Source organism: Lissotriton helveticus, chromosome 7 (genome assembly GCF_964261635.1).
Source record: "Lissotriton helveticus chromosome 7, aLisHel1.1, whole genome shotgun sequence".
NCBI lineage: Eukaryota > Metazoa > Chordata > Amphibia > Caudata > Salamandridae > Lissotriton > Lissotriton helveticus.
The window spans coordinates 1210594398-1210619432 of NC_136068.1; the positions used below are offsets into that span (position 1 = coordinate 1210594398).

Sequence of the window (25035 nt, forward strand, 5' to 3'; positions counted from 1 at the left end):
AGTAAAGATCCTACACTAAGAGGGGTACATGATTTCAAGTTCTTTTTATAATGCCAGTCACACGTTCACCGCAAATGAGCTGAAAGTAATGTATTTAATTTATTTTTCTTGGACTTATTTTCTGCCTTTCAGAAAGCAACAAAGCTTAACGACACCACTACTAAAGATGCTTTTGTACCAAGAATTGACTGTGATCACAAATTATTGCACACCATTTGTAGAGATGTTTATTACCTGAAAGAAAAACTAAGAAACCATAAAAGTCCAAATGACCAGACAGGTAATAATTGCATTCCAATATAATTGTCTTGGCATATTTGCTCTATTTGTGTTAACATTTTTGTATTGTTTGTTTTACTAAAAGGTTCTGCAGAAAAAAACAAGTTTCTCGTTCTTGTTCTGTTGGCATATAAATAGGTATTGTTACAAACATGTTGAGACCCTTTTCAAAGTCACTCCCTAACAAAATGTCTTTAAGGAGAAAAAAGATGGTCGAACTCCCTACCCCAAATACTCTGGGATCCTTTGGAAATAATGTCTCCGGGGTGTACTTTGGTTTGAGGGGTAAATTCACCCTGAAGGGGTTATAGTATGAAGAATATTTAAAGATACCCTGAGAGATTATGTCCATGGGTAGCTTAGTCATTGAGATTCAATGGGCAGAGGGTTGTGAGTCTCAAATTTCCAACTAAAAATGCAGTGGGCTGCAGGGTGGGTGGGGTGGGGTGTTTAGATGACCAAGATTCGGGATGGACTATTTCCATGAGGAACAGGGTCAGTACTGATTGGCTCAGTGAGCGAAACAATGCAAGCATTCATCCCATCACCTTTTGGGTGTTTGTCAGTAGTGCTCCTGGAAACCTGAAACTGGTGCAGCTTTCTAAGCCTACTACTGCCAATATTTGTGAATTCCAAAAAGCATTCAATTTGCACCCATTCGATGAGTACTTCTATAGGTGCAGATTTGCTACTTTTTTGGAGTAGAGGTCACTAAATATATTTAAAATCCCAATCCAAAAACATTAACAAGTTAAATTCTCTTGGTGAAATGAGGACAATGAGGAAAACCGCACCAGACATATCAGATCCAACTCAGCGGCCCCAGACTCAACTACTATACCAAGTATGCACTTGAGGCGTGTCACACCCCAAACTCCCCCCTGAAGCCACGCCCATGCCCGCCCCACCTGGACCTGGTAGTTTTGCTTGGGAGCTCATGACTGAGGTCACGTGCAACTCAATGGCCTGGGATTCTAGCCCTGAGATCATGTATTTTAAATGTATTTTCACTGCACACTCTCTCCTACAAAAAGCCTTGATGGTAGAGTTGTCAGATCTGTGCACGTGGGCAGGGCTTCATGTTTCTAATTCTCACCTTTCACAAATCATTTTATGTATTGACTGATGGCCCCATGCAGGGCCGGCTTTAGGGCAGTGCAACAGTTGCGTCTTCACTAGGCGCCGACCTGTGGAGGGGGCACTGACCTCAGGGTGGGGCACTGTGTTTAGCAATAATTTATGATTGGAGAGATGAGGGGCACTTTTGTCTGACTGCAGTGAAAGAATCCGAGGAGGCGGTCATTGGGTGGGGGGTGCCAAAAATGATTGTCGCACTGGGCGCCACCAGCGCTAAAGCCGGCCCTGGCCCCATGTTCTAAGTTCTTGTTGCAAATACTGGAGGGAGCACAGGCAAATTAATAGAGCGAGCTGAGCCAGAGCTGAGCCACGGTTCTGGCTTAGCTCTAGGAGCCTGTGCACGAGCCAAGCCATGAAAACGTTTCCATTCATATCATAATGTAAAAATATGATGCAATCTCTTCAAAATTTAAAAAAACTCCTTGTTGAGAAGGTACTGAAGGTACTATTTCTTTCATGCATGTCGATGCAGATTTTCAGTGATGGGACCTGCGTTGACATAACTCACTGAGTCGACAGCTTATTTAATGAGTTAGTAAGTAAATATGAGTTTATAATGCGATTGATTGCCGATGCGTCTTGGCGCTGAAAGCATAGAGATAGACATGGAGCCCGGAAAATCAGAACTTACTGAGTGGGGAACAGCCAAGTTTTCAATTGTCCCCGGAATTGCGACCGGGCTGGCTGGGATCTGATGTGTACAGGCAGCTTGTTCCATGGTTTGGGAGCTAAATATGTGAGGCATCTACCTCCCCATTTAGCTTTCTTAATTAAAGGAACGTTTACCAATCCTTTATTGACTGATCTTAGTGGGCATCTGGGGGTGTACCATTGGATTTATTTATGGTATTCCATTGGACTTCCGCCATACAAAGTTTTATGGATCAGATACAGTGCCTTGAATTCTATATGCTCTTTAACCGCATGCGTGCGGGCGGAATTCCGCCCGTACGCTGGGTTTTGCGAAAGCGCATGTTACGTGACGAGCTGGGCTCGTCATGAGCGTGCGAGGAGGGTACGCCATGACGAGCCCAGCTCGTCATGAGCGTCGAAGGGGTTAACTGGCAGCCAGTGGAGGTTCCTCATAGCCCCTGAAATTCGGTTAAATTTAGGGATTTTCAGCAAGTTACATAATTACTGATTTGCCATTTCTAGCCAGTTATGCATGTACTGCTATTGGATTGCTATTTAGATGCCCACCAATCTCTTTTACAAAATGCGATGAACTGCACATAACACTTTCTATCAGGCTCGTGGGTCTTAAGACATCCTGGTTCCATTCTTGCTTTACTTGAGACCCTACAGCTTTGAGGCAATGAGCTCCTGCAGGCAGCAGACCTTGATGCCAAGAATGCCACTGTCTTGTACTTTCAGCTGCACTGCTGGGAGCTCAGCATTCAAAGTAGTGAAAGCATGCTTCTCCCCCAGTCCATACTGCTTTTTAGGGGTGTACTCTGCAGAGAGTAGCCAGTGCAACAATCAGGTAGGAAAGAAAGGTTGGGACCAGCCACCAGGATCTTCACACACTCCCATTAGAAGACCGATTGCCACTAAAAATATCCTGGCCACAGGTGAGCCTGAAGGAACCCCACAGACTTTTAAGTTTCGTGTTGGTGCATTTCAAATTGTGCTTTTTTGGCTCGCTCTAAAAGGTTCTTGAGTTCCTGATGTTTTTATGTGACTCATAGTAATCTTTACACTAGCATGTGTGCCAAGTGGCACATTATGTCAAGCTCTACTGTACTGTACTGGTAGTTACGTGAAGGTTTTTATACCCCTTTTGACGTGTACATTGCTTGTTGTGCCTATTTCTGTCTTATTATCAGCACATTGCCCTCTGCGCTCGGCATCACCATGTCATTAAATCCAGTCTCGGCCCAGGACTACAAGTGTTAGATTGTTACGAAAAAACAGTACTTGTTGATCGGCTCACACACATGAAACAAGAAAACATGAGTCCTGATAGGCTCCAAGCGTCTGTTTTTTTCTCTTCAGTTATATGCCTTGTTCGCTTACTCTATGAAAAAGCACTCCTTCCATTAAGTCCGGAGAATCTTGGTGAATTTTAACTTTCTGTTGCTATATACAGTGTTTGACAGTACACATGCTCAAATCCTAGCAAGACCAACTCAGCATTCTATCCTTCCAAGGTTGGCTCCATTAAATTATCCCCTTCGCCGCAGTGGAAATGCCGCCGCGGTGCTGAAAAAAAATGACGCGTACGCAGTTCGGACGGCCCCTGGCCATCCTCCGCACACACCCACTGTGACATCTGACCGCCGGGGGCCGTCCGCGCATCAAAGAGGTTAAATTATAGTAAACTCTGTTATTTTCAGCACTTAGAAATGGCACTGAATTGTATGATGCACTATATTACAAACATTTTACCATTTCATTATTTTATTCTTAATAATAGATGACATAAGATATATATTTGTTTTTTAAATAATCCGTTTGTTCTCCCTAAAGGTCCCTACTAAACTTGTCAACTGTTAACAGGAATGCCATGCTTCTGCATGCCTGACCACTTTTCAAGACCTAAATTCTGCAGTTAAAATGGTTTTCACCGGCGAATTACTTTCAAACCTTGAATGTTAGTGGCTCTAGATTAAATTGAATTATTCTCTTTAGATGACTTGCTCCTGGTTTATTCTGTTGCCACAAACATTTCCAGAACAATCCGGGTAGAAATTGAAAGTAGGCTGGTGGCCTATCTTAAGCACGTAAGTGGAGTTAGAATTTTTTTAAGGCTGTTTCTACACTGCTACAGTAGCATATTACCGTTAGTTATGTACATTCCTTCACTACTTGGAAGTTATTGCTTTTTCTACAGCTATAAGGTGTCACTGTATGTCACAAATAATGTATTGACATGTCACACAAACACACAGAAAACATGGACACCCCAAAAATAACCTAAATAACACCCATGGTGTTAAACCTCAATTTCTTGAGGCAGTGTGTCCCAAGATAGGGCACAAATAAGCATATAAAAATACAATTAAGTAAAGACAAACTCAATAAGTGAGTTTTAGGGTAAATGTAAAATGTAGTAATGTTTATTACAAAAATTCAAGTCAGACTTTTTAAAGTTCAGATACATACGTCTTTGCATGAAAATTTCTTAATAACAGGGTATTAGAGAATAATAAGCAAAATCAAGAATTATTTTGAGTCCCAATGGATCACAAAACCAGTAAGAAACCATACAGCATCCCTATTAGCATCGGAAAAGTAATCTGGCTCACCTCCGAATTGTATGGTTTATATAGGAAATGTTCTCATAGAAATATATTGAAAGTGAAAAATCACCATTGTGTGAGCAAAAAGAAAATAATTTTAGAAACTGAAAGCACGTAAAATTAGGGTCATATTGCTCTACCATCTGAGCATTATGCCAGCACATTATTAATTCAGTCCTTCTATGCTTATGTCAATTGGAGATGGCAAAACAAACAAAAATCAACAGTGATCTATTGTGAATGAATACAGTACAGCAAGCTAATGGAAGAGACATTAAACAGTTGAAATGTTACTGGGCTCACGTTAGGCAGGTTTTCTTTGAGAACAGCGAGAACAACATCATTTGGAAATAAACAAGCATGAATTTGCTTGGCTATGTGCAGCAGAAATAATAACCAGTGCAGGGTGAGACATCCATTTTAACATACATTTTAAACAAGATGGTGTTGAGGCCTTAGTGAGGCTTAGTTAGCATAATGCAAGAAAAGGCCATTTAACAAGTAACTGCAAATATTTTTTAAAGACAATTGCATCATATAAGTGTACCCTTTTAAAATCGAGTGTTGATCCATATTCTGCACGTTGTTAATAATGCATAATTTTTATAACCGCACATAAAATCCTACAAGTTCCACCCTCTGATTAATCTATAAGCACTAAAGAAAATGCACAATTAGTTTTGGTACAGTCTGCATAATGTGTTGCCCCTAGTGATTTGATTCCTCTAACAGATTCAATTGGTTATTTATTCGGTCTCTGGCATCTTCCAGTTCAGTCTGGTTCCACTTCCTCTTAGACAATCTTTTTCTCTTTGCACCCACAATTTAAAAATATGAATTCAGGAAATTTGAAGAAGGAAAACAGAACAATTGCACATTTCACACAATAATTACTGGGGATAGAATAGTCCTAAGCATACCTCGACTCATTCTTTCAGTCCATTCACCAACCTTTCTAAAACCCTTTCTTATCTCACTAACCTACTGTTTCCCACAAGCCATACTCTTTTAAAACTTGGACTTCATGGGAAATGTTAGTTACACTGCCTTCATTAGCTAAAAGGATATCTAGCGCTAATGAATTTTGCATAATCATCACATGCTTAGCAGTTAACTTTGTATTAGTCTGTGTTAGAGCACCAGCCGTGTTAGACACAAAATACACAAGCATAGATACTCTTTTGGTTTTCACATTATTTTAATCAATCTGATAGTTGTATCAAATATATGTAGCATAACCAGACCAAAACCATGTTTCACTCTCTTCAAATCAATTGAATCACTCATTTAATTAATCTTATAGACTTTAGATAATACTAAAGCCAGAGAGCAAGAACCCTCAATGTATTGGGTCTTCGCCAGTCAGCAAATAACTACTAATAACATAACTTCTTTTTTAGGGTACTCTTTCCCAAAACTTGTTCTGATCCATGATCCATCTCCTGTAGGTTCATGACACACGGTAAACAAATCACCTTTCTATCATGTTCCATTCTCAACGTTGAAAACAAATTTGAAAACCTACATTTCTGTTGAGCCTTTATCTGATCTCTAATTTTCTCCTCATCTTTCCAATCCCTTAAAATGTTCACTCTCCTCCTATTGTATTCTTTAACAAATTCCAAGTCTTCTTCGCTTAAACTAAATACTCCCTTTTATATGGTTTAATTTTAAGATTAGTTTGTACAACTGTATTCCAAGGTTTCCCTAATCCTAGTATCTTCAGTAACACAAAGGTTCTCTAGTGAAATGTTGTAATCTGACAAACGTTGCGACAGAAACTCCTACTCATTAATTATGCCCTCAAAAACATTGCAAGCTGTAGAAAATCGGTTGTGTAGATTTTTTACTCCTTTACCTGCAGAAGGAAGAAAAGTATACACGAGAAATTTTTAATCTCATCATGTTAACATATTCACCCAACATATTTACATAAATATTGTCTATAAACCGACTAACTAACCTTTCTCTATGTGTCAGTGTATTATACTTAATGTCGTTATGACCCTTAGTCTGTTAAAAATTTGTAGAAGCATATCCAACCAGAGAAACCATTTCTAATAACATCAAAACCAAAAACTAAAACGTCCGGACTCAAATCAGGCGTCATGTAAAAATATTTTTGTTAAAGCTATAATAAATCTTTTTTTAAACAGCAATCTAAATTTAGCTTCAGAGACACTTTTATTAGTCTATAAAATCAAAACTCAAATTTCTTAATCTGGAATCTTTCTTGCAAAGTTCATACTTCAGATTAAAAATTTCGTGAACATTGGATTTGAAAAACAAATTCAAGAGGAATCAACAGCAGTTTATTGAGTTGTAGTCTTCCACATATGTCTCTCCTTCTTCAGATACCAGTTAAAGATATGTCCATTCAGATGAAGTGTATTTCCAGTTTGGAATTCTATTTCGGGTTCTTTGATTATGCTCTTTCATTCTCCCAGTGTCTTTTCTCTTCACTTCCTTAAAATATATTACTCTTGTATCTTCACTTAACTCAACTCACTGTGAACTGCTTTCTTCCACTGGAGATTCTTCAAACTCAAACTTGTTCATGAGTTGAAGCAGAGACTGTTTTCTTTCTGCTGCTTGTGACTTTACACCAGTTCTTAAATCATTACTGGTGCCTTCACCAGGATATTGACTTTCACTAAGAACTTCACCAGTTTCTGCAACTTAATAAACAACTTCTTCAGTTTCTCCCTTGCTCTGGATCCACGCTTCAAAGTTGAGCTTGACTTCCTGATTCAGCAGTTGTTGTAACCACTTCTTCATCTGCCGTCTTTAATTTTCTTGTATGAGCTTCATGGATCCACAGTGGTATTTTGGCATACTTCACAGCAGTGTTAGTTACAAGCATGACTTGATGTGGTCCTTTCGAACAAGGTTACAAACAGCTTTTACAGACATGCTCCTTACCCTGTATCCACTCCCCTGCCTGCAGTGGATAGCAGTGAGCTTATTTTGTTGATGCTATTGCCAAATCCACTTTTGAGAGACCGAGTTTACCACATCAGCTAGACCATTGCAGTAATTCAATACAAAATTGTTAGTTATTACTCAAGGTGTATAAATATATATATATATACACACACTGAAAGAAACACAGGTTTCAGAGACGTTATAGTTAGGGATTAGCATTTAAAAAACCTTTGAAATTCACTGGAAAAAAAACACAGGTTTCAAGGATGTTCTAGTTAGGCTGACATTTCACTCGTACAAAACCAGAGAAATTCGGCCTTTATAGTTAGCTAAGCTAACTATAAAACGCGCCCAAATAGTAAATGTAGAACACAACCAGTAACTACTGGCGAAACACTGTACTCAGCATTATATCCTGCAACATAAATCATATTATACAATCAGTATCACATTAGGCGTAAAACACATTATGCACCAACCTCACCAGCATAAACACAGTATGTAATAACTTCATAGGCATAAATCACAGTAGAGAATAACCTCATACGTAGAAATCACATTAGGCAATAACCTCATACGCCTAAACCTCAGATTAGGGACTAACCTCCTAAACTTAAACATCAGAGGCATAAATCACATGTTCAAGGCATATGAGCTGCAGATTGTACATTTAGCAATAGATCTCCACCTGGTGTTGGGCTCGGATGATTGCAGGTTGTTGTTGTCTTCTTGGAAGAAGTCTTTGTAGTCACAAGATAGGTGACTCCTCCCTTGGATAATACTGCGCATGGTCATCAACTCCATCCTCAGATTGTTTTTTTCTGCCACTGGGTTCGGATGAAAGTTTTCCGCTCCGGCTAGAAAAGACTCTTTTCGGCATTTTCGAAGCGTGAAACTTTAGACAAACAACTTTCGATATTGAAGACACTTTTCGACATCACCAGCTACATCCCGGTGCGTCGACGCGGGCCGTTGGGCCTATCGGCGCCGTACGGCCTAAAGCTCATGGACAGAACTCCATTCAAGAGATGCCCGATATGTCGAGCAAAATTCCCTCATAGCGACCATCACGAGGTTTGCAACCTCTGTCTCTCGCCAGAACACGACGAGTCGACCTGCACAGCCTGTGCCTCCTTCCGATCGAAAAAGACCATTCGGGATCGGAGGGCCCGTCGACACGAGATGAGATCAGCGCCAGCACCGGAGGCCATCTTTGAGGAGGAGATCGTCGAAGAAGACGTCTCCGAGGACGAGAACCCACTCGAAGATATCTCCGAGGACGAGGCTCCATTCGTCGCCGAGGAAGACTCGCCTGATCTCCAGATCATATCGGGAGCAGAGGACTTGGACGATTCGATTCCATCTCGACAACCCGTGAGTACCTCTGCCCCTGCACAACAGACACTGCCCAAACCAAAGACAACGGTCAGCACTCCGCCCATGGGGCCCAGTCAAGACCGAAATGTACCCTCCGACACCCTGCCTTCCGGCTCGGCTCCGAGGAAAAAGACTACTCCTTCCGGTGCCTCGGCACCGAAAAAACCACATGTGCCAATTCCACCTCCTCCATTGGCACCAAAACATCCTTCGACACCGAAGGACTCTTCGGCACCGAAGCTAACACACCCTTCGGCGCCTAAAGACTCTTCGGCACCCAAACCTAAACAGGCATCGGTGCCGAAACCAAAAACAGTAACGGACCCGAAAGCTTAGACTCCGAAACCATCCGGCTCCAAAAACAAAGACGGGAAGATAGACTCCGGCGCAACAGGCCCAACAAAACCTGTCTCAACGCCGAAATCTTCAATAACGGTACCAAAGACCACAAGGCCTGATAAACACAAGCCTAAACCACCTTCGGCACCGAAGAAATTGCCACAGGACTCAATAACTCCTCCTAAGGCAAAAAACACTAAAGAACCACTATCGGCACCAGAGAAATCGGCGCCGAAGAGGATTATACAAGAGGAAGAACTATTTAGACCAGATCCAAAGCAGAAAAAGGTCTATATCAATCCAAATACTGGACATGTGAAAGCAATTCCACACAAAAAGAGACCAGCAGACACACCACTTCCAACAGTGGTTCCTGCCAAAAAGGATTGTGCAACATCTCCAATGCACCCTTCCTCTCCTTCACCTTCTTCCTCTCCTATCACTCCATATATTGAGCCTATAACTTCTCCTGCTCAATCTCCTGCATCATCACACCACACTGACGAAGAGTATGACTTAGGTGGGGGGGATGATGTACCAGAGACACATACATACCCTTTAGATGAGGATGAGGATGTCAACCCAGAATATACCAAAGAAGATGATGCATATAATTTCCAACCAAATAATGCACCAGACATCCCTGATCCTCAGTACTACCCAACAAAACCTTCCCCTCCAGAGGATAGTATTGGGTCCAATCATCTACTAAAAAGAGCTGCACTTTACCACGGAGTTCCAATGCACTCTGATGCCATTGAGGAGGATTTCTTATTAGACACTTTTGAGCAGTCACAAAGATCTACTCAAATACTACCTATGATCAAAGGGGTCATTAAACATGCTCCAGAGTTTCTAAAGATCCAGTAAGGTGTAGGGTACTAAATCCAAGAATAGAGAAAAAGTACAGACCAGCACCAGCAGATCCTATCTACATTAAGGGACATCTACTATTGGACTCTTTAGTAGTGTCAAATGCACGTAAAAGAGCCAATTCCCAGACTTCTGGTGACACACCCCCGCCTGACAAAGAATCAAAAATCATTGATGCGTCAGGGAAACGGATTGCTGCACAAGCAACAAACATATGGCGCATAGCAAACACACAAGCCTTACTCTCACGCTACAATAGGGCTCACTATGACCAACTAGAAAAGTTAATGGAACATCTACCAGATCAATAAAAAGATCAGGCAGTAGAGCTCTTACAGGAAGGCAAGCTAATATCTAATGCCTCCATTAAATGCGCACTAGATGTAGCTGACACAGCATCCAGGGCAGTTAACACCAGTGTTATCCTCAGACGTCATGCATGGTTACGCATTTCCGGTTTCAAACCAGAGGTACAAACTACCATCCTCAACCAGCCCTTCAATCAGAACCAGTTGTTCGGGCCAGAGGTAGATAATACACTAGAAAAAATGAAAAAGGACACAGACACTGCTAAGTCTATGGGTGCATTACAATCTACCCAGACTAGAAGTTCTTTTCGTCGCTCCTCTTATAGAGGAGGCTCCAAGCAGACCGGCGCAGATAACACGTCATCTTTTAAAACACATACACAAACCCCCTCTAATAAGGGTTACTTTAGAGGAGGGTACAGAGGCAACAACAATACGGGAAGAGGTAGAGGTAACAACAACAACCGCTCCTCTTCCACTCCAAAACAGTGACTTCCCTCTGCCTCCCCTGCAGCATTCCACCCCTGTAGGGGGCAGATTATCACAGTTCCTACCTGTCTGGAATTCCATCACAACAGACAGGTGGGTAAGACAAATTATCCAACATGGCTACTGCCTAGATCTCACAGCAACCCCCCAAACATACCACCCAGGCAGCGTCCAATGTCCACAGAACACATAACACTGCTTCAACAGGAAGTTCTAGCACTTCTACAAAAAGATGCTATTCAAGAGGTCCCCTTACAGGAACAAGGAACAGGAGTCTACTCCCTGTATTTCCTAATACCCAAAAAGGACGGGACATTAAGACCGATCCTCGACCTCAGGCCCCTAAACCACTACATTCAATCAGATCATTTTCACATGATCACTTTACAAGTACTCCCATTACTACAACAGGGAGACTTTCTGACAACACTAGACCTAAAGGACGCCTATTTCATATTCCTATACATCCTGTGCACAGGAAATATCTAAGATTTGTCATACAAGGACAACACTATCAGTTCAAAGTCCTTCCATTCGGAGTCACAACAGCACCACGAGTGTTTACAAAGTGCTTAGCAGTAGTAGCAGCACATCTCAGAAGACAACAGATACATGTCTTCCCTTACCTCGACGACTGGCTCATAAAAGCAAGATCGTTCAACTAGTGTGTACAACACACAAAACAAACGATTCAAACATTACACGACTTTGGGTTTACAATAAACTACACCAAGTTGCACCTAGAGCCTTCGCACGTTCACCAATATCTAGGAGCTACCACAGACACATCGGCAGCTCTAGCCTATCACAGTCAAGCCAGGATTCAAAGCATTCAGAGCTTAGTCTCCCTTTTTCAATGCCAACACTCTCTTCAAGCCAGAGTGTTCATGAAACTAATAGGCATGATGGCGTCTTGCATCTTCATAGTTCCTCACGCAAGACTGCAAATGCGCCCACTACAAGAATGTCTAGCACAACAGTGGAATCAGGCTCAAGGTCAGCTCACAGACCTGGTGTTGGTAGACAGCCGTACATATCGCTCTCTGCAATGGTGGAACACCAAAAACTTGGCAATGGGACGGCCGTTCCTAGAACCTGTTCCACAAATAGTGCTGACAACAGATGCATCCCTCACAGGATGGGGAGCCCATCTCCTGCACTATACCACTCAAGGCCAATGGAACAGCCAACAAAAACTGTTCCACATCAATCATTTAGAGCTGCTAGCGATTTACCTAGCACTCAAGACTTTTCAAGCACAAGTACGAAACAAAGCTGTTCTAATCCGGACGGACAATATGACAGCTATGTATTACATACAAAAACAGGGGGGGACACACTTTCTGCAACTGTCCCAGCTTGCACAGAACATTTGGAGATGGGCCATCCCTCAAAACATACACCTGACTGTAGAACACCTTCCAGGAATTCACAATCAGATAGCAGATCTGTTGAGTCGTCAATCACAACAGATTCACGAATGGGAGTTGCACCCACAGGTTCTACAACCATTCTTCCAAATGTGGGGGCACCCACAGATAGATCTGTTTGCCACCCACGAAAACGCAAAATGCCCAACCTTCGCCGCCAGGTTTCCACACCCGCGGTCGGGTGGGAATGCAATATGGATGAATTGGTCAGGCAGATTTGCGTACACTTTTCCGCCTCTCCCACTCATTCCACTAGTAGTACGCAAGCTCAGACAACAGTCTCTCAAACTAATACTAGTGACCCCCACATGGGCACGCCAGCCGTGGTTCACCACACTACTAGATCTCTCACTGGTTCCACATCAGAAATTACGGCTCACGCCATCCCTGTTAACACAGAACCATGGAGAAATAAGGCACCCAGAACCAAGCCAACTGAATTTGGCGATCTGGCTCCTGAGGTCTTAGAGTTTGGCTACTTAAACAAACCACCAGAATGTATGAATATAATTAAAGAAGCTAGAAGACCCACCACTAGAGCATGTTATGCTGCTAAGTGGAAAAGATTTGCAATATACTGTTGCAACAATCACATTGATCCATTGGATGTTTCCATCCAAAATATTATTTGTTACCTTCTACACCTACAAAGGTCCAACTTGGCTTAGTCTTCCATTCGACTGCATCTAGCAGCAATTGCACCCTATTTACAAAATAAACAGCACCTATCTCTCTTTAGAGTACCTGCGATAAAAGCATTTATGGAAGGATTAAAACGAATAATCCCACCTAGGTTACCACCTGCACCAGTATGGAACCTGAACATTGTCCTTACAAGACTCATGGGATCCCCTTTTGAGCCTTTACACAAGTGTGAATTGCAATTCCTAACATGGAAGACTGCCTTCCTTGTTGCCATCACCTCTCTCAGAAGAGTTAGTGAAATACAAGCATTCACAATAGAAGAACCATTTTTTCAGATACACCCTAACAAAGTGGTTCTTAAACCTAATCCAAAATTCCTGCCAAAAGTGATTACTCCTTTTCACCTTAACCAATCAGTAGAGTTACCAGTGTTTTTCCAAAAAACAGACTCTGTTGCGGAAAGGGCTTTACACACCCTAGATGTTAGAAGAGCTCTTTTATACCACACAGACAGGACTAAATCCTTCAGAAAGACAAAACAACTATTTGTATCCTTCTCTTCCCCACACAAAGGCAATCCCATATCTAAAGGAGGAATTGCCAGATGGATTGTAAAGTGTATTCAAATATGCTATCAAAAAGCTAAACGTACACTAACAGTTCCTCCTAGAGCGCACTCCACTCGCAAACTAGGAGCCTCTACGGCTTTCTTAGGAAACTTACCACTAGAGGACATATGTAAGGCAGCAACATGGTCTACCATACACACCTTCACTAAACACTATTGTGTTGACGTGCAAGCCAAGCATCAAGCTGCAGTAGGCCACACTGTCCTTAAAACACTATTTCAGTATGCTGCAACGGATACAAGCGACCACCGCTAGGGAGGACACTGATGCACAATCGTTGCTAAATGTACAATCTGCAGCTCATATGCCTCGAACGGAATATGCTACTTACCACTATGCATCTGTTCTTGGCATGTAGAGCTGCAGAGTTGTACATGCCCTCCCGCCTCCCCGGGACGGATGTACGTCGTTACAACGCGTGCTTTTATCACGCATGCCTTTAGGACGCAACTTTTACAACGCAAACCATTACAACGCATAGTGTTGAGGGGTGCTAGATAGTGAATAGTTTAATTTACTATTCCAACTCCAGTCCCCGTGGCTAGTAGGGAAGGTGTTGGATAGTAAATTAAATCTATTCCCTATCCTAGAGCGCCCCCCAGCGCAATGCGTTGTAATGGTTTTCGTTGTAATAGTTGCGTCGTAAAGGCACTGCGTGGTAAAAGTTGCGTTGTAAAGGATGTTTCCCCACGGGACTTGTATCCATTCCAGTACTCATCTTACTTAGATGCACACGCATGGACATCCTTTCTCTTTACTTCTACTGACTCCATCATTTCCCATCATGGCGAAAAACAATCTGAATATGGAGTCGATGACCATGCGCAGTATTGTCCAAGGGAGGAGTCACCTATCTCGTGACTACAAAGACTTCTTCCAAGAAGACAACAACAACCTGCAATCATCCGAGCTAAATGTACAACTCTGCAGCTCTACATGCCAAGAACAGATGCATACTGGTAAGTAGCATATTCCTTCCTAGTCACCACATAAATTACATTAGGGCCTGAGGCCCTATCAACCTATCACTGACCCTTTAGCCAACTGGCCTTCTCAGAGGACTCAAAATGCCCTATGTCCCAAATGTCAGGGCGTGCTGCCAATGCAGCAGCATCCAAAAGTGCGCATTTGCGCTGTCCTAAACATTGCAGCTGCCACTAATTGCTGTGCAGCTGTGCAGAAAAATGTGAGCACTGGCATTCACTGTGCCCTCTGGGTCCCCACTGGGACTTTATCAACAAGTATCCCAATCGGCGCAGCTGTGACGATAATTAAAAAGGGAAATAAGCACTGGCACTTTCCGTGCCTCATGAGCCCCACTCTGGGACTCTGTCAAGCAAATGGCCCCAATGGAAATCAGGCCGGCTCTTCAGGTGCTCCCTTTGGTAGAGGGGAGGCACCCACAACTCGGTACAGTGAAGCCCCACCCACCGAGGCTGTTGCGGCTCTCGGTGGAGGCTTGTCTCTTTTCTGGGTCCGCCTCTCGGCATCTGTGGGGCTCTCTTCCTCCCGCGGCTGCATGTGGCATAAAAACAAAGTGCGCCCGCTCCCATCGCAGATCCCCCGCTTACCGGGACTCTGTCGGGACTCTGCGTTTTTTCTGGGAGCTGGTGGCATGCATCAGGAGAGCCCCCACTCCTCGAGGGCTCCCTCTTCGTCTCAGGCGCTGCACGCTGGGCTTCCCTCAGCTCCCTGGAGCCCCGCCAACTCTCCAGCTCTTCCTGGACCGTTCCTCCGGCCGTCCGCGCTGCAATTGGCGGTCCCAGCGGCCTCTTCCTGTTTTGGGCTCAGCCCAGAGTCAAACAAGGCCGCATGGCTTACTGGTCGAGCCTGCGGCTCATTTTCTCGGCCGCAAAGCGTGGTGGGCACCCGCTCGAAAAATAAAAATATAAAGCAGGGTGGGCACCCGCTCAAAAGGCACCATATTGCTGGGTGGGAACCCGCTATTTTCAATATACATAAAGCGGGGTAGGCTCCCGCTCGGCTGGGCACAACGCAGGGTGGGCACCTGCTTCACAACGCAGAAATGGGGAATCCTTACATCGGGATTCCCTCCAAACAAGTCGCAGCTCAGCTCTGCAAGGCCTACACGCTACTCTTCTTTCAGGGCCATTACAGTATAGTGCTCACCAGGCACTAGAGGCAATCAAGGTCTTTAGTTCCATGGGGCATAGCTGGGCCCAGGGAATCCAGCACACAGGGCCCTCCAGCAGGGAGGCAAGCCCCTGTGGTGGCTCCTCCTGGTCCACCAGCAGCAGCAAGCCCCCAGCAAGTCCAGAAACAGCACAACATCATGGGTCACAGCCCCTATATTTATTTTAGACATTCCTTTGTCTGCCCTGGCACAGGGCTTAGGGGAACCAGCAAAAAATGGTTCAGGGGGTAATTGGAGCACTCTGTGTACCAGGCTCCTTGTCCCCTTTTTCAGGTGATGGCTCGGTGATCAGACACACCATAGAGGGCGGAGCCAGCATTGTACAAGGCAGGCACAATCCTATTTCGGGTCAGGGGACTACTCCTCCCACTACTTCAAATGTAGATGTCCTATTCAACAAAAATCAACAAAGGAGGGAGGTAGAGTAGTAGAAGTAGGATTCTTACTCCACAAGACAATATGTATAAACAAAAGGAATCCTACCAGAGGAGAAGTGCTGCCCATAGGAGGTATGGGAGCACTTAGGGTTTTGTAAAATACCCCTCACACACCAAAAGGCCCCTTGGTGTCATGCTTCATCATCGGGGTCTTCGCACCCCTCTATCGGGATGCGGCGTGCTGCGACCTACGGCTACGCGGGAGCACTAGTCAAATGACTATGTGTGGTGTGTGTGGTGCAAGTGAATAGTGATGTGAGTGGTGGTGGGTAGTGAAGAGTTAAAAAGTACCTGGCTCGTAGGTGGAAAAAAACTTTTTATTCAGGACCTCGAGCTGGCACTATTAAAAGAAGTGATGTGCGAGGTAAGTCTGTCTTAATAATGAACAGTACCTCCTGTGTGCGTCTGCAGACGCACACAGGAGGTACTGTTCATTATTAAGACAGACTTACCTCGCGGATGTATGACGTTACAACTCATACTTTTACAACGCATGCCATTACAACGAATTTTTTACAACGCAAAAACTTTTACAACGCATGTATTTACAACGCATGTTTTTACAACGCAGGTACCTTTACAACGCATACCATTACAACCTAAGTATTGGTAAGTATATATTGTTTTTTTTAAATTTAAAATAATTGAAAATAATATAATTTTATTTAATTTTATTTAATTGATTTAATTTAAATTTAATTTAATTTTATTTTATTTTTACCTTATACCCCTGTACCCCAAAAACCCAAAACTGACCCTGAACCCTAAAAATACCCCTGTACCCCAAAAACCCAAAACTGACCCTGAACCCTAAAAATACCCCTGTACCCCAAAAACCCAAAACTGACCCTGACCCCTAAAAATACCCCTTTACCCAAAAACCCAAAACTGACCCTGAACCCTAAAAATACCCCTGTACCCCAAAAACCCAAAACTGACCCTGAACCCTAAAAATACCCCTTTACCCAAAAACCCCAAACTGACCCTGAACCCTAAAAATACCCCTTTACCCAAAAACTGAAAACTGACCCTGAACCCTAAAAATACCCCTTTACCCAAAAACTGAAAACTGACCCTGAACCCTAAAAATACCCCTTTACCCAAAAACTAAAAACTGACCCTGAACCCTAAAAATGCCCCTTTACCCAAAAACTGAAAACTGACCCTGAACCCTAAAAATACCCCTTTACCCAAAAACTGAAAACTGACCCTGAACCCTAAAAATACCCCTTTACCCAAAAACTAAAAACTGACCCTGAACCCTAAAAATGCCCCTTTACCCAAAAACTGAAAACTGACCCTGAACCCTAAAAATACCCCTTTACCCAAAAACTGAAAACTGACCCTGAACCCTAAAAATACCCCTTTACCCAAAAACTGAAAACTGACCCTGAACCCTAAAAATACCCCTTTACCCAAAAACTGAAAACTGACCCTGAACCCTAAAAATACCCCTTTACACAAAAACTGAAAACTGACCCTGAACCCTAAAAATACCCATTTACCCAAAAACTGAAAACTGACCCTGAACCCTAAAAATGCCCCTTTACCCAAAAACTGAAAACTGACCCTGAACCCTAAAAATGCCCCTTTACCCAAAAACTGAAAACTGACCCTGAACCCTAAAAATACCCCTAAAAAAACCCCAAACATATCAAATTTAAAATATAATTATATACTTACCAATACTTACGTTGTAATGGTATGCGTTGTAAAGGTACCTGCGTTGTAAAAACATGCGTTGTAAATACATGCGTTGTAATGGTTTTTGCGTTGTAAAAGTTTCGTTGTAATGGTAGTGCGTTGTAAAAGTTGCGTTGTAATGGTTGTTTCCCTACCTCGCACATCACTTCTTTTAATAGTGCCAGCTCGAGGTCCTGAATAAAATGTTTTTTTCCACCTACGAGCCAGGTACTTTTTAACTCTTCACTACCCACCACCACTCACATCACTATTCACTTGCACCACACACAGGGGAGTCACAGACATGGCAAACACTTTAGGTGCCACGTCACAACGGCAGTGACACTGCGTCCGCAGGCCCTGCAATGGCAGAGGCCTGAGATAGGTTTGCAAGGCTACTTTGGTGGGTGGTGCAATCAGCGCTACGAGCCCACCAGTAGCATTTAATTTACCAACCCTGGGTATATGAGAAACCACTTTACAAGAGACTGACAGGTAAATTAAAATAGGCCAAACAGGTGTTGGCCAATCTTACCATATGTAACACAGAAAGCACATGCACTTTACACTGTACAGCAGTGCTAAAGTGCCCAGAGGCCTAAAACCACCAACACCATGTCAAAGAAAAGGCTAGGAGAAAGGCAAACAGTTTAGGGATGAGCCTGCAAAAAGGGACAAGTCCAACAATACCTTTGCCCAATTGATATTGCTTTTCCCTCAAACTGTCTTTGCATACTCTAATATATGCCAAAGACAGAAATGTAAGTGGTCAAATCAATTCTTTCGACAGATTGAGAAAGCTAGAAAGAAAGTCAATAACGCGGTTTCTGCTTACCTCAGAGACCACAGGATGGGCTCCATCTATAACAACAATATACGTTTTGATATCGGTGACATCTACAGAAGTGCACTTCACAGATGAAGGAAACAGTCTTTCTTAACAACCTAAAGCTGTAGCTACAACAAAGTCATAATGAAAACAAGAGCTCTTTTTAGAGCCATCCTATAAAACAATAGTGAATCAATTTTTTTTTTTTTACACATACGTACTTTAAAAATAAAATTTAAGGACTCACGCCCCCATTGAGAATCTGCAAAAACATGAATTCAATGTACTACAACACAATACACTTTTCAGGTTTAACTTAAACTTTTTAATTTTATATAGTTTTACTAACTATCAAATTTAATTTTATTATTAACTTCAATTGCACTACCTCTATAAAGCAAGTTTACAAATGCAACACTCCCTTCTAAATGATATACAATTAAATTATTTATTTGAGATGGATCCGCAAATCCAACGCGACTGAGGCTCTGAGAGCCTGAATGGGGTCGCGACTCCAAAATCGAAAGAAAAAAAACGCCCCACTTCCAATATTTGGTATCCACCCGGGGCATGCTATCACATTGAGGACCGCGAGGGAGACCCAATGCCCCTGCGGTCCCAGCCGCCTCCCTGCCTCCTGCAGGAGCCAGCATTGCTTTTGGATAAGGGGAGCTGCTAACATGCAGCTCCCCTTCTCAAAAAGCAATTCTGCTTCGCTTCATGGAAGCGAGAGCAGTTTTTCTGCACCCGCCTCCATGAAGCGAAGCAAAAGTTTGCAATGCTCCTGCCATGCCATTGCAAACTGCAATGTACCGGGGGTGGGCACCCCAGAACACTGCTGGAGCCGCCCCTGGTGGTGGCGGACCCAGGGCATAGAAGCCTCCAGGAGGCCCCCTCCCAACATATACATAGCCCCAGGGAGGTGGTGGTCCCAAGGGAATGGCGGCCGCAGAAGACCCCTGTATCTTTATTATGCAATGCCCTGGGCAGTGTCGGGGGTGGTTTGAGTCACCCCACATTTACCAAATAGAAATAGCCCCAGGGAGTTGGCCTCCACGCAGAATTAACAAAGCCCCAGGGAGGTGGTGATCCCCGGGGCTGCGGGGACACCGCTGGCCCCTCTACATATTAAACGATTGCCCTCGGGAGTCTGCGCTTTGTTGGTTTTTTTTTTAAATGTTTGGCCGGAATCACGAACCCTAGGTGAATCCCTCAGAAAATTAAAAAACAAAAAAATATCTTTTTTGGGCCCTGGAGGTCACTATGGGACCCCCTGACCAGACCTAGGGGGTCAGGGTGTTTCTACCCTGCCCCCTTTTCTTGTTTGATTACCTTTTTTCTTGTTACTCAGTTCAGCCAAGTCACTAGATGGCTGCCAACACTTTTTGGCGCCAGAGATATTGGCAAATCAAAAAATGTTTTTCCTATGTAAACTAGGTCCTAACTATAACTACCTACTAGCGACAGCCAGTAGGATATACATCGGCTTTCCTGTTTTCATTTTCTATTTTTGGTCAATTCTGGTGGTATTTTTTCAGTCTTTTCCAGTGATTTCAATACCTCAAAAAAACAGTGCTTTTCAGTGGTTGCTCATTTTCGCGCCATACAAAACAACTGAAACAGTGTTTTACTGGTGTTTATGGAACGCTTTGCTTTTATTATTGCTTGCTTTCTTCATTGAAAGAAACACACAGGAGGTACTGTTCATTATTAAGACAGACTTACCTCGCTCATCACTTCTTTTAATAGTGCCAGCTCGAGGTCCTGAATAAAAAGTTTTTTTCCACCTACGAGCCAGGTACTTTTTAACTCTTCACTTCACTTGCACCACACACACCACACATAGTCATTTGACTAGTGCTCACGCGTAGCCATAGGTCGCAGCACGCCGCATCCAGATGTCCTATTCAGCCTAGGGCTGACTCACCCTGCCCCTCCTGGAGCCACACACACCTCCCAGCCCCTGTCACTCAAAAGCCAGACATGCAATTCACATCAGGCAGGCAGACACATAGCACACAGAAATGCCAACTTCTAAAGGTGGCATTTCTAAAATAGTTATAATAAATCTGCGCACACCATTGCACAGCATTTATTATTACCATTCCAAATATACTAAACTTGACCACGCTACTCCTCTCCTATCAGGAATTACCACTGAAACACCTATCAGGGAATCCCAATGCACTCCTATGAGAGGGCATCCCCACAGTAGTGAGAAAACAAAATGGCTGTTTGTCACTACCTGGACATGTCACACACTTAAGGTACATGTCTTTTACCTACAATGCACCCTGCCAATAGGGCTAGCTGGGGCCTACCTCAGGGGTGACTGACATGCAGAAAAAGGGGAGTCACCGACATGGCAAACACTTTAGGTGCCACGTCACAACGGCAGTGACACTGCGTCCGCAGGCCCTGCAATGGCAGAGGCCTGAGATAGGTTTGCAAGGCTACTTTGGTGGGTGGTGCAATCAGCGCTACGAGCCCACCAGTAGCATTTAATTTACCAACCCTGGGTGTATGAGAAACCACTTTACAAGAGACTGACAGGTAAATTAAAATAGGCCAAACAGGTGTTGGCCAATCTTACCATATGTAACACAGAAAGCACACGCACTTTACACTGTACAGCAGTGCTAAAGTGCCCAGAGGCCTAAAACCACCAACACCATGTCAAAGAAAAGGCTAGGAGAAAGGCAAACAGTTTAGGGATGACCCTGCAAAAAGGGACAAGTCCAACAATACCTTTGCCCAATTGATATTGCTTTTCCCTCAAACCGTCTTTGCATACTCTAATATATGCCAAAGACAGAAATGTAAGTGGTCAAATCAATTCTTTCGACAGATTGAGAAAGCTAGAAAGAAAGTCAATAACGCGGTTTCTGCTTACCTCAGAGACCACAGGATGGGCTCCATCTATAACAACAATATACGTTTTGATATCGGTGACATCTACAGAAGTGCACTTCACAGATGAAGGAAACAGTCTTTCTTAACAACCTAAAGCTGTAGCTACAACAAAGTCATAATGAAAACAAGAGCTCTTTTTAGAGCCACCCTATAAAACAATAGTGAATCCATTTTTTTTTTTTTACACATACGTACTTTAAAAATAAAATTTAAGGACTAACGCCCCCATTGAGAATCTGCAAAAACATGAATTCAATGTACTACAACACAATACACTTTTCAGGTTTAACTTAAACTTTTTAATTTTATATAGTTTTACTAACTATCAAATTTAATTTTATTATTAACTTCAATTGCACTACCTCTATAAAGCAAGTTTACAAATGCAACACTCCCTTCTAAATGATATACAATTAAATTATTTATTTGAGATGGATCCGCAAATCCAACGCGACTGAGGCTCTGAGAGCCTGAATGGGGTCGCGACTCCAAAATCGAAAGAAAAAAAACACCCCACTTCCATTATTTGGCATCCACCCCGGGGCATGCTATCACATTGAGGACCGCGAGGGAGACCCAATGCCCCTGCGGTCCCAGCCACCTCCCTGCCTCCTGCAGGAGCCAGCATTGCTTTTGGATAAGGGGAGCTGCTAACATGCAGCTCCCCTTCTCAAAAAGCAATTCTGCTTCGCTTCATGGAAGCGAGAGCAGTTTTTCTGCACCCGCCTCCATGAAGCGAAGCAAAAGTTTGCAATGCTCCTGCCATGCCATTGCAAACTGCAATGTACCGGGGGTGGGCACCCCAGAACACTGCTGGAGCCGCCCCTGGTGGTGGCGGACCCAGGGCATAGAAGCCTCCAGGAGGCCCCCTCCCAACATATACATAGCCCCAGGGAGGTGGTGGTCCCAAGGGAATGGCGGCCGCAGAAGACCCCTATATCTTTATTATGCAATGCCCTGGGCAGTGTCGGGGGTGGTTTGAGTCACCCCACATTTACCAAATAGAAATAGCCCCAGGGAGTTGGCCTCCACGCAGAATTAACAAAGCCCCAGGGAGGTGGTGATCCCCGGGGCTGCGGGGACACCGCTGGCCCCTCTACATATTAAACGATTGCCCTCGGGAGTCTGCGCTTTGTTGTTTTTTTTTTTAAATGTTTGGCCAGAATCACGAACCCTAGGTGAATCCCTCAGAAAATTAAAAAACAAAAAAATTTTTTTTTTTGGCCCTGGAGGTCACTATGGGACCCCCTGACCAGACCTAGGGGGTCAGGGTGTTTCTACCCTGCCCCCTTTTCTTGTTTGATTACCTTTTTTCTTGTTACTCAGTTCAGCCAAGTCACTAGATGGCTGCCAACACTTTTTGGCGCCAGAGATATTGGCAAATCAAAAAATGTTTTTCCTATGTAAACTAGGTCCTAACTATAACTACCTACTAGCGACAGCCAGTAGGATATACATCGGCTTTCCTGTTTTCATTTTCTATTTTTGGTCAATTCTGGTGGTATTTTTTCAGTCTTTTCCAGTGATTTCAATACCTCAAAAAAACAGTGCTTTTCAGTGGTTACTCATTTTCGCGCCATACAAAACAACTGAAACAGTGTTTTACTGGTGTTTATGGAACGCTTTGCTTTTATTATTGCTTGCTTTCTTCATTGATGCATGGTATATAGACAGTGTATGTACAGTGTATGAGGTCCAAATACATTTTTACAAGTCAAATTCATTGTAGTACACCATACAATATTTCTTCGGTGAGTCTTTGGTCATTTGCGCTCTCTCTTTCCTTCCCATGTGCACTTTTATTTCTGAAAAGACCCTCTTGACATTGGCACTTGAGACTGGCAACGCCAAAACAGCCAGTACACAATTTGCCAACTCTGACCACTGACGTAGCTTTCCATGCCAATACTGGTGCATCTCAAGGTTGACATTCTCTGGGTCAGGTTCTGCAACATATGCATTGAACTGGGTGCATATGCCCTCAGAGGTATTAAAGTGGTCAAAAATGAAGCTGTACTTTTCAAAGTCTGGAGAAAATTCCACTTTATGGAAGGGATCTAACACTTGTGCAGAGTACCACAGTGAAGCTTCATTGACTTCAAACGCCATGGTTGGTGAAGGTACATTTCTATGCATCATAGCTAGCCACTTCTCATGCATTGTATAATAAAATTTCCTGAATTGGTCCTGAACACTTCTCTGCTTACCAGGTGGCAAGCATTTTAAGTGGGACTAGTCTTGGACCAGCAGGCTAAATGTGCGCTTTTTGCAGTCAGTTATCAACAACCCACTGAACTATCGTAAGGATTTGAAACTGGGAACTCGAGATTCCAAATTGGGCAGGGGCTCTACAAAGGGGATCAAGAACAAAAATGCCTCGTTAAGTAAATGGTCTTTTTAAAGACCTGTGAAGGACACAGCAGCTCAAGTCCACAGTGAAAAACTATGAAACAGTTTGCAGTCCCCTCTCGCTCGCACGTAAATCACATTTGCGCTATAATAGTACTCAGGCGCGCACACCAATTGGGCTCAAAGGGCTCCAGCCCCAGTGCTTAATTTATGCCGGTGGTTTCTGGTGCTCAGCACCGTCACTTAATTCACAGGGCTGTGACTATACAGGTTTTCTTCTCACTAAAGCAAGCTCAGCATCACCCTGGTGCCAAAAGCTGCCTGTGCCCCAGTATTGGCACTACAGCGAGTACATCATCACCCCGATGCCAGCTGCTGTGTGTGTCTAGGTACCTGCTCCCTGTCTGCCGGAGGTTACCAGGAGCAGGTGGGGGATTCCCGCCAGAGCTGGACCTGTGCCTGCTGGCACCAAGAGGCCTGGCTGTATGTATTCACCAGTGCCAGCGCCTGGTCCCCTCGTGCATCCCATGTGTGCCCCTTTACCTTCCAGCCCCTCCAGCGTGGCACCAGACCCTGTGGTGACCGGCTGCCTGTCACGCTGCTGGTACTGCTGTGAATGCGGTTTCTCTGTCCTGGGTGTGACACTACTTCTTCCTGCCCTGGGCAGTCTGTACAGGGCTCAGTTTTACCTGTCCGGTGTGAAGCGCCTCTTATTTTCCCCATCCATCCGCCCTCCAGTCCACGGTGTAAAGAAGTGATTCCTCCCATGTGCCTGCTCGATATTCAAGCTGTGTGAAACATGTTCCTGCTGTCTTGTCGCTGCAGTCAGTGGCCATATTTGGCACGATATCATAGTGAAGGTATAGTGCAACATGCGTATCTCACAGGATTCTCTTGCCGAAGTTAACTAATGTACATTCCGGTCACCTGCCTCTGGTGATAGAATACAAATAGGAGCAAAACAGTATTGGTAGCCCTTGTGAGCTGAGAGCAAAT

The 25035-nt window shown here is 43.7% G+C and overlaps 1 protein-coding gene across 1 annotated transcript in view; it reads left to right on the forward strand.

Moving 5' to 3' along the window:
* The window catches only part of TRIM25 (tripartite motif containing 25), a 570281-nt gene that overhangs the window by 175862 nt on the left and 369384 nt on the right, over positions 1-25035 (forward strand). The window contains exon 4 of the mRNA XM_078654404.1: positions 133-280. Within this exon, the coding sequence (XP_078510530.1) occupies positions 133-280 (148 nt within the window). The remainder of the gene's footprint in view (positions 1-132; positions 281-25035) is intronic.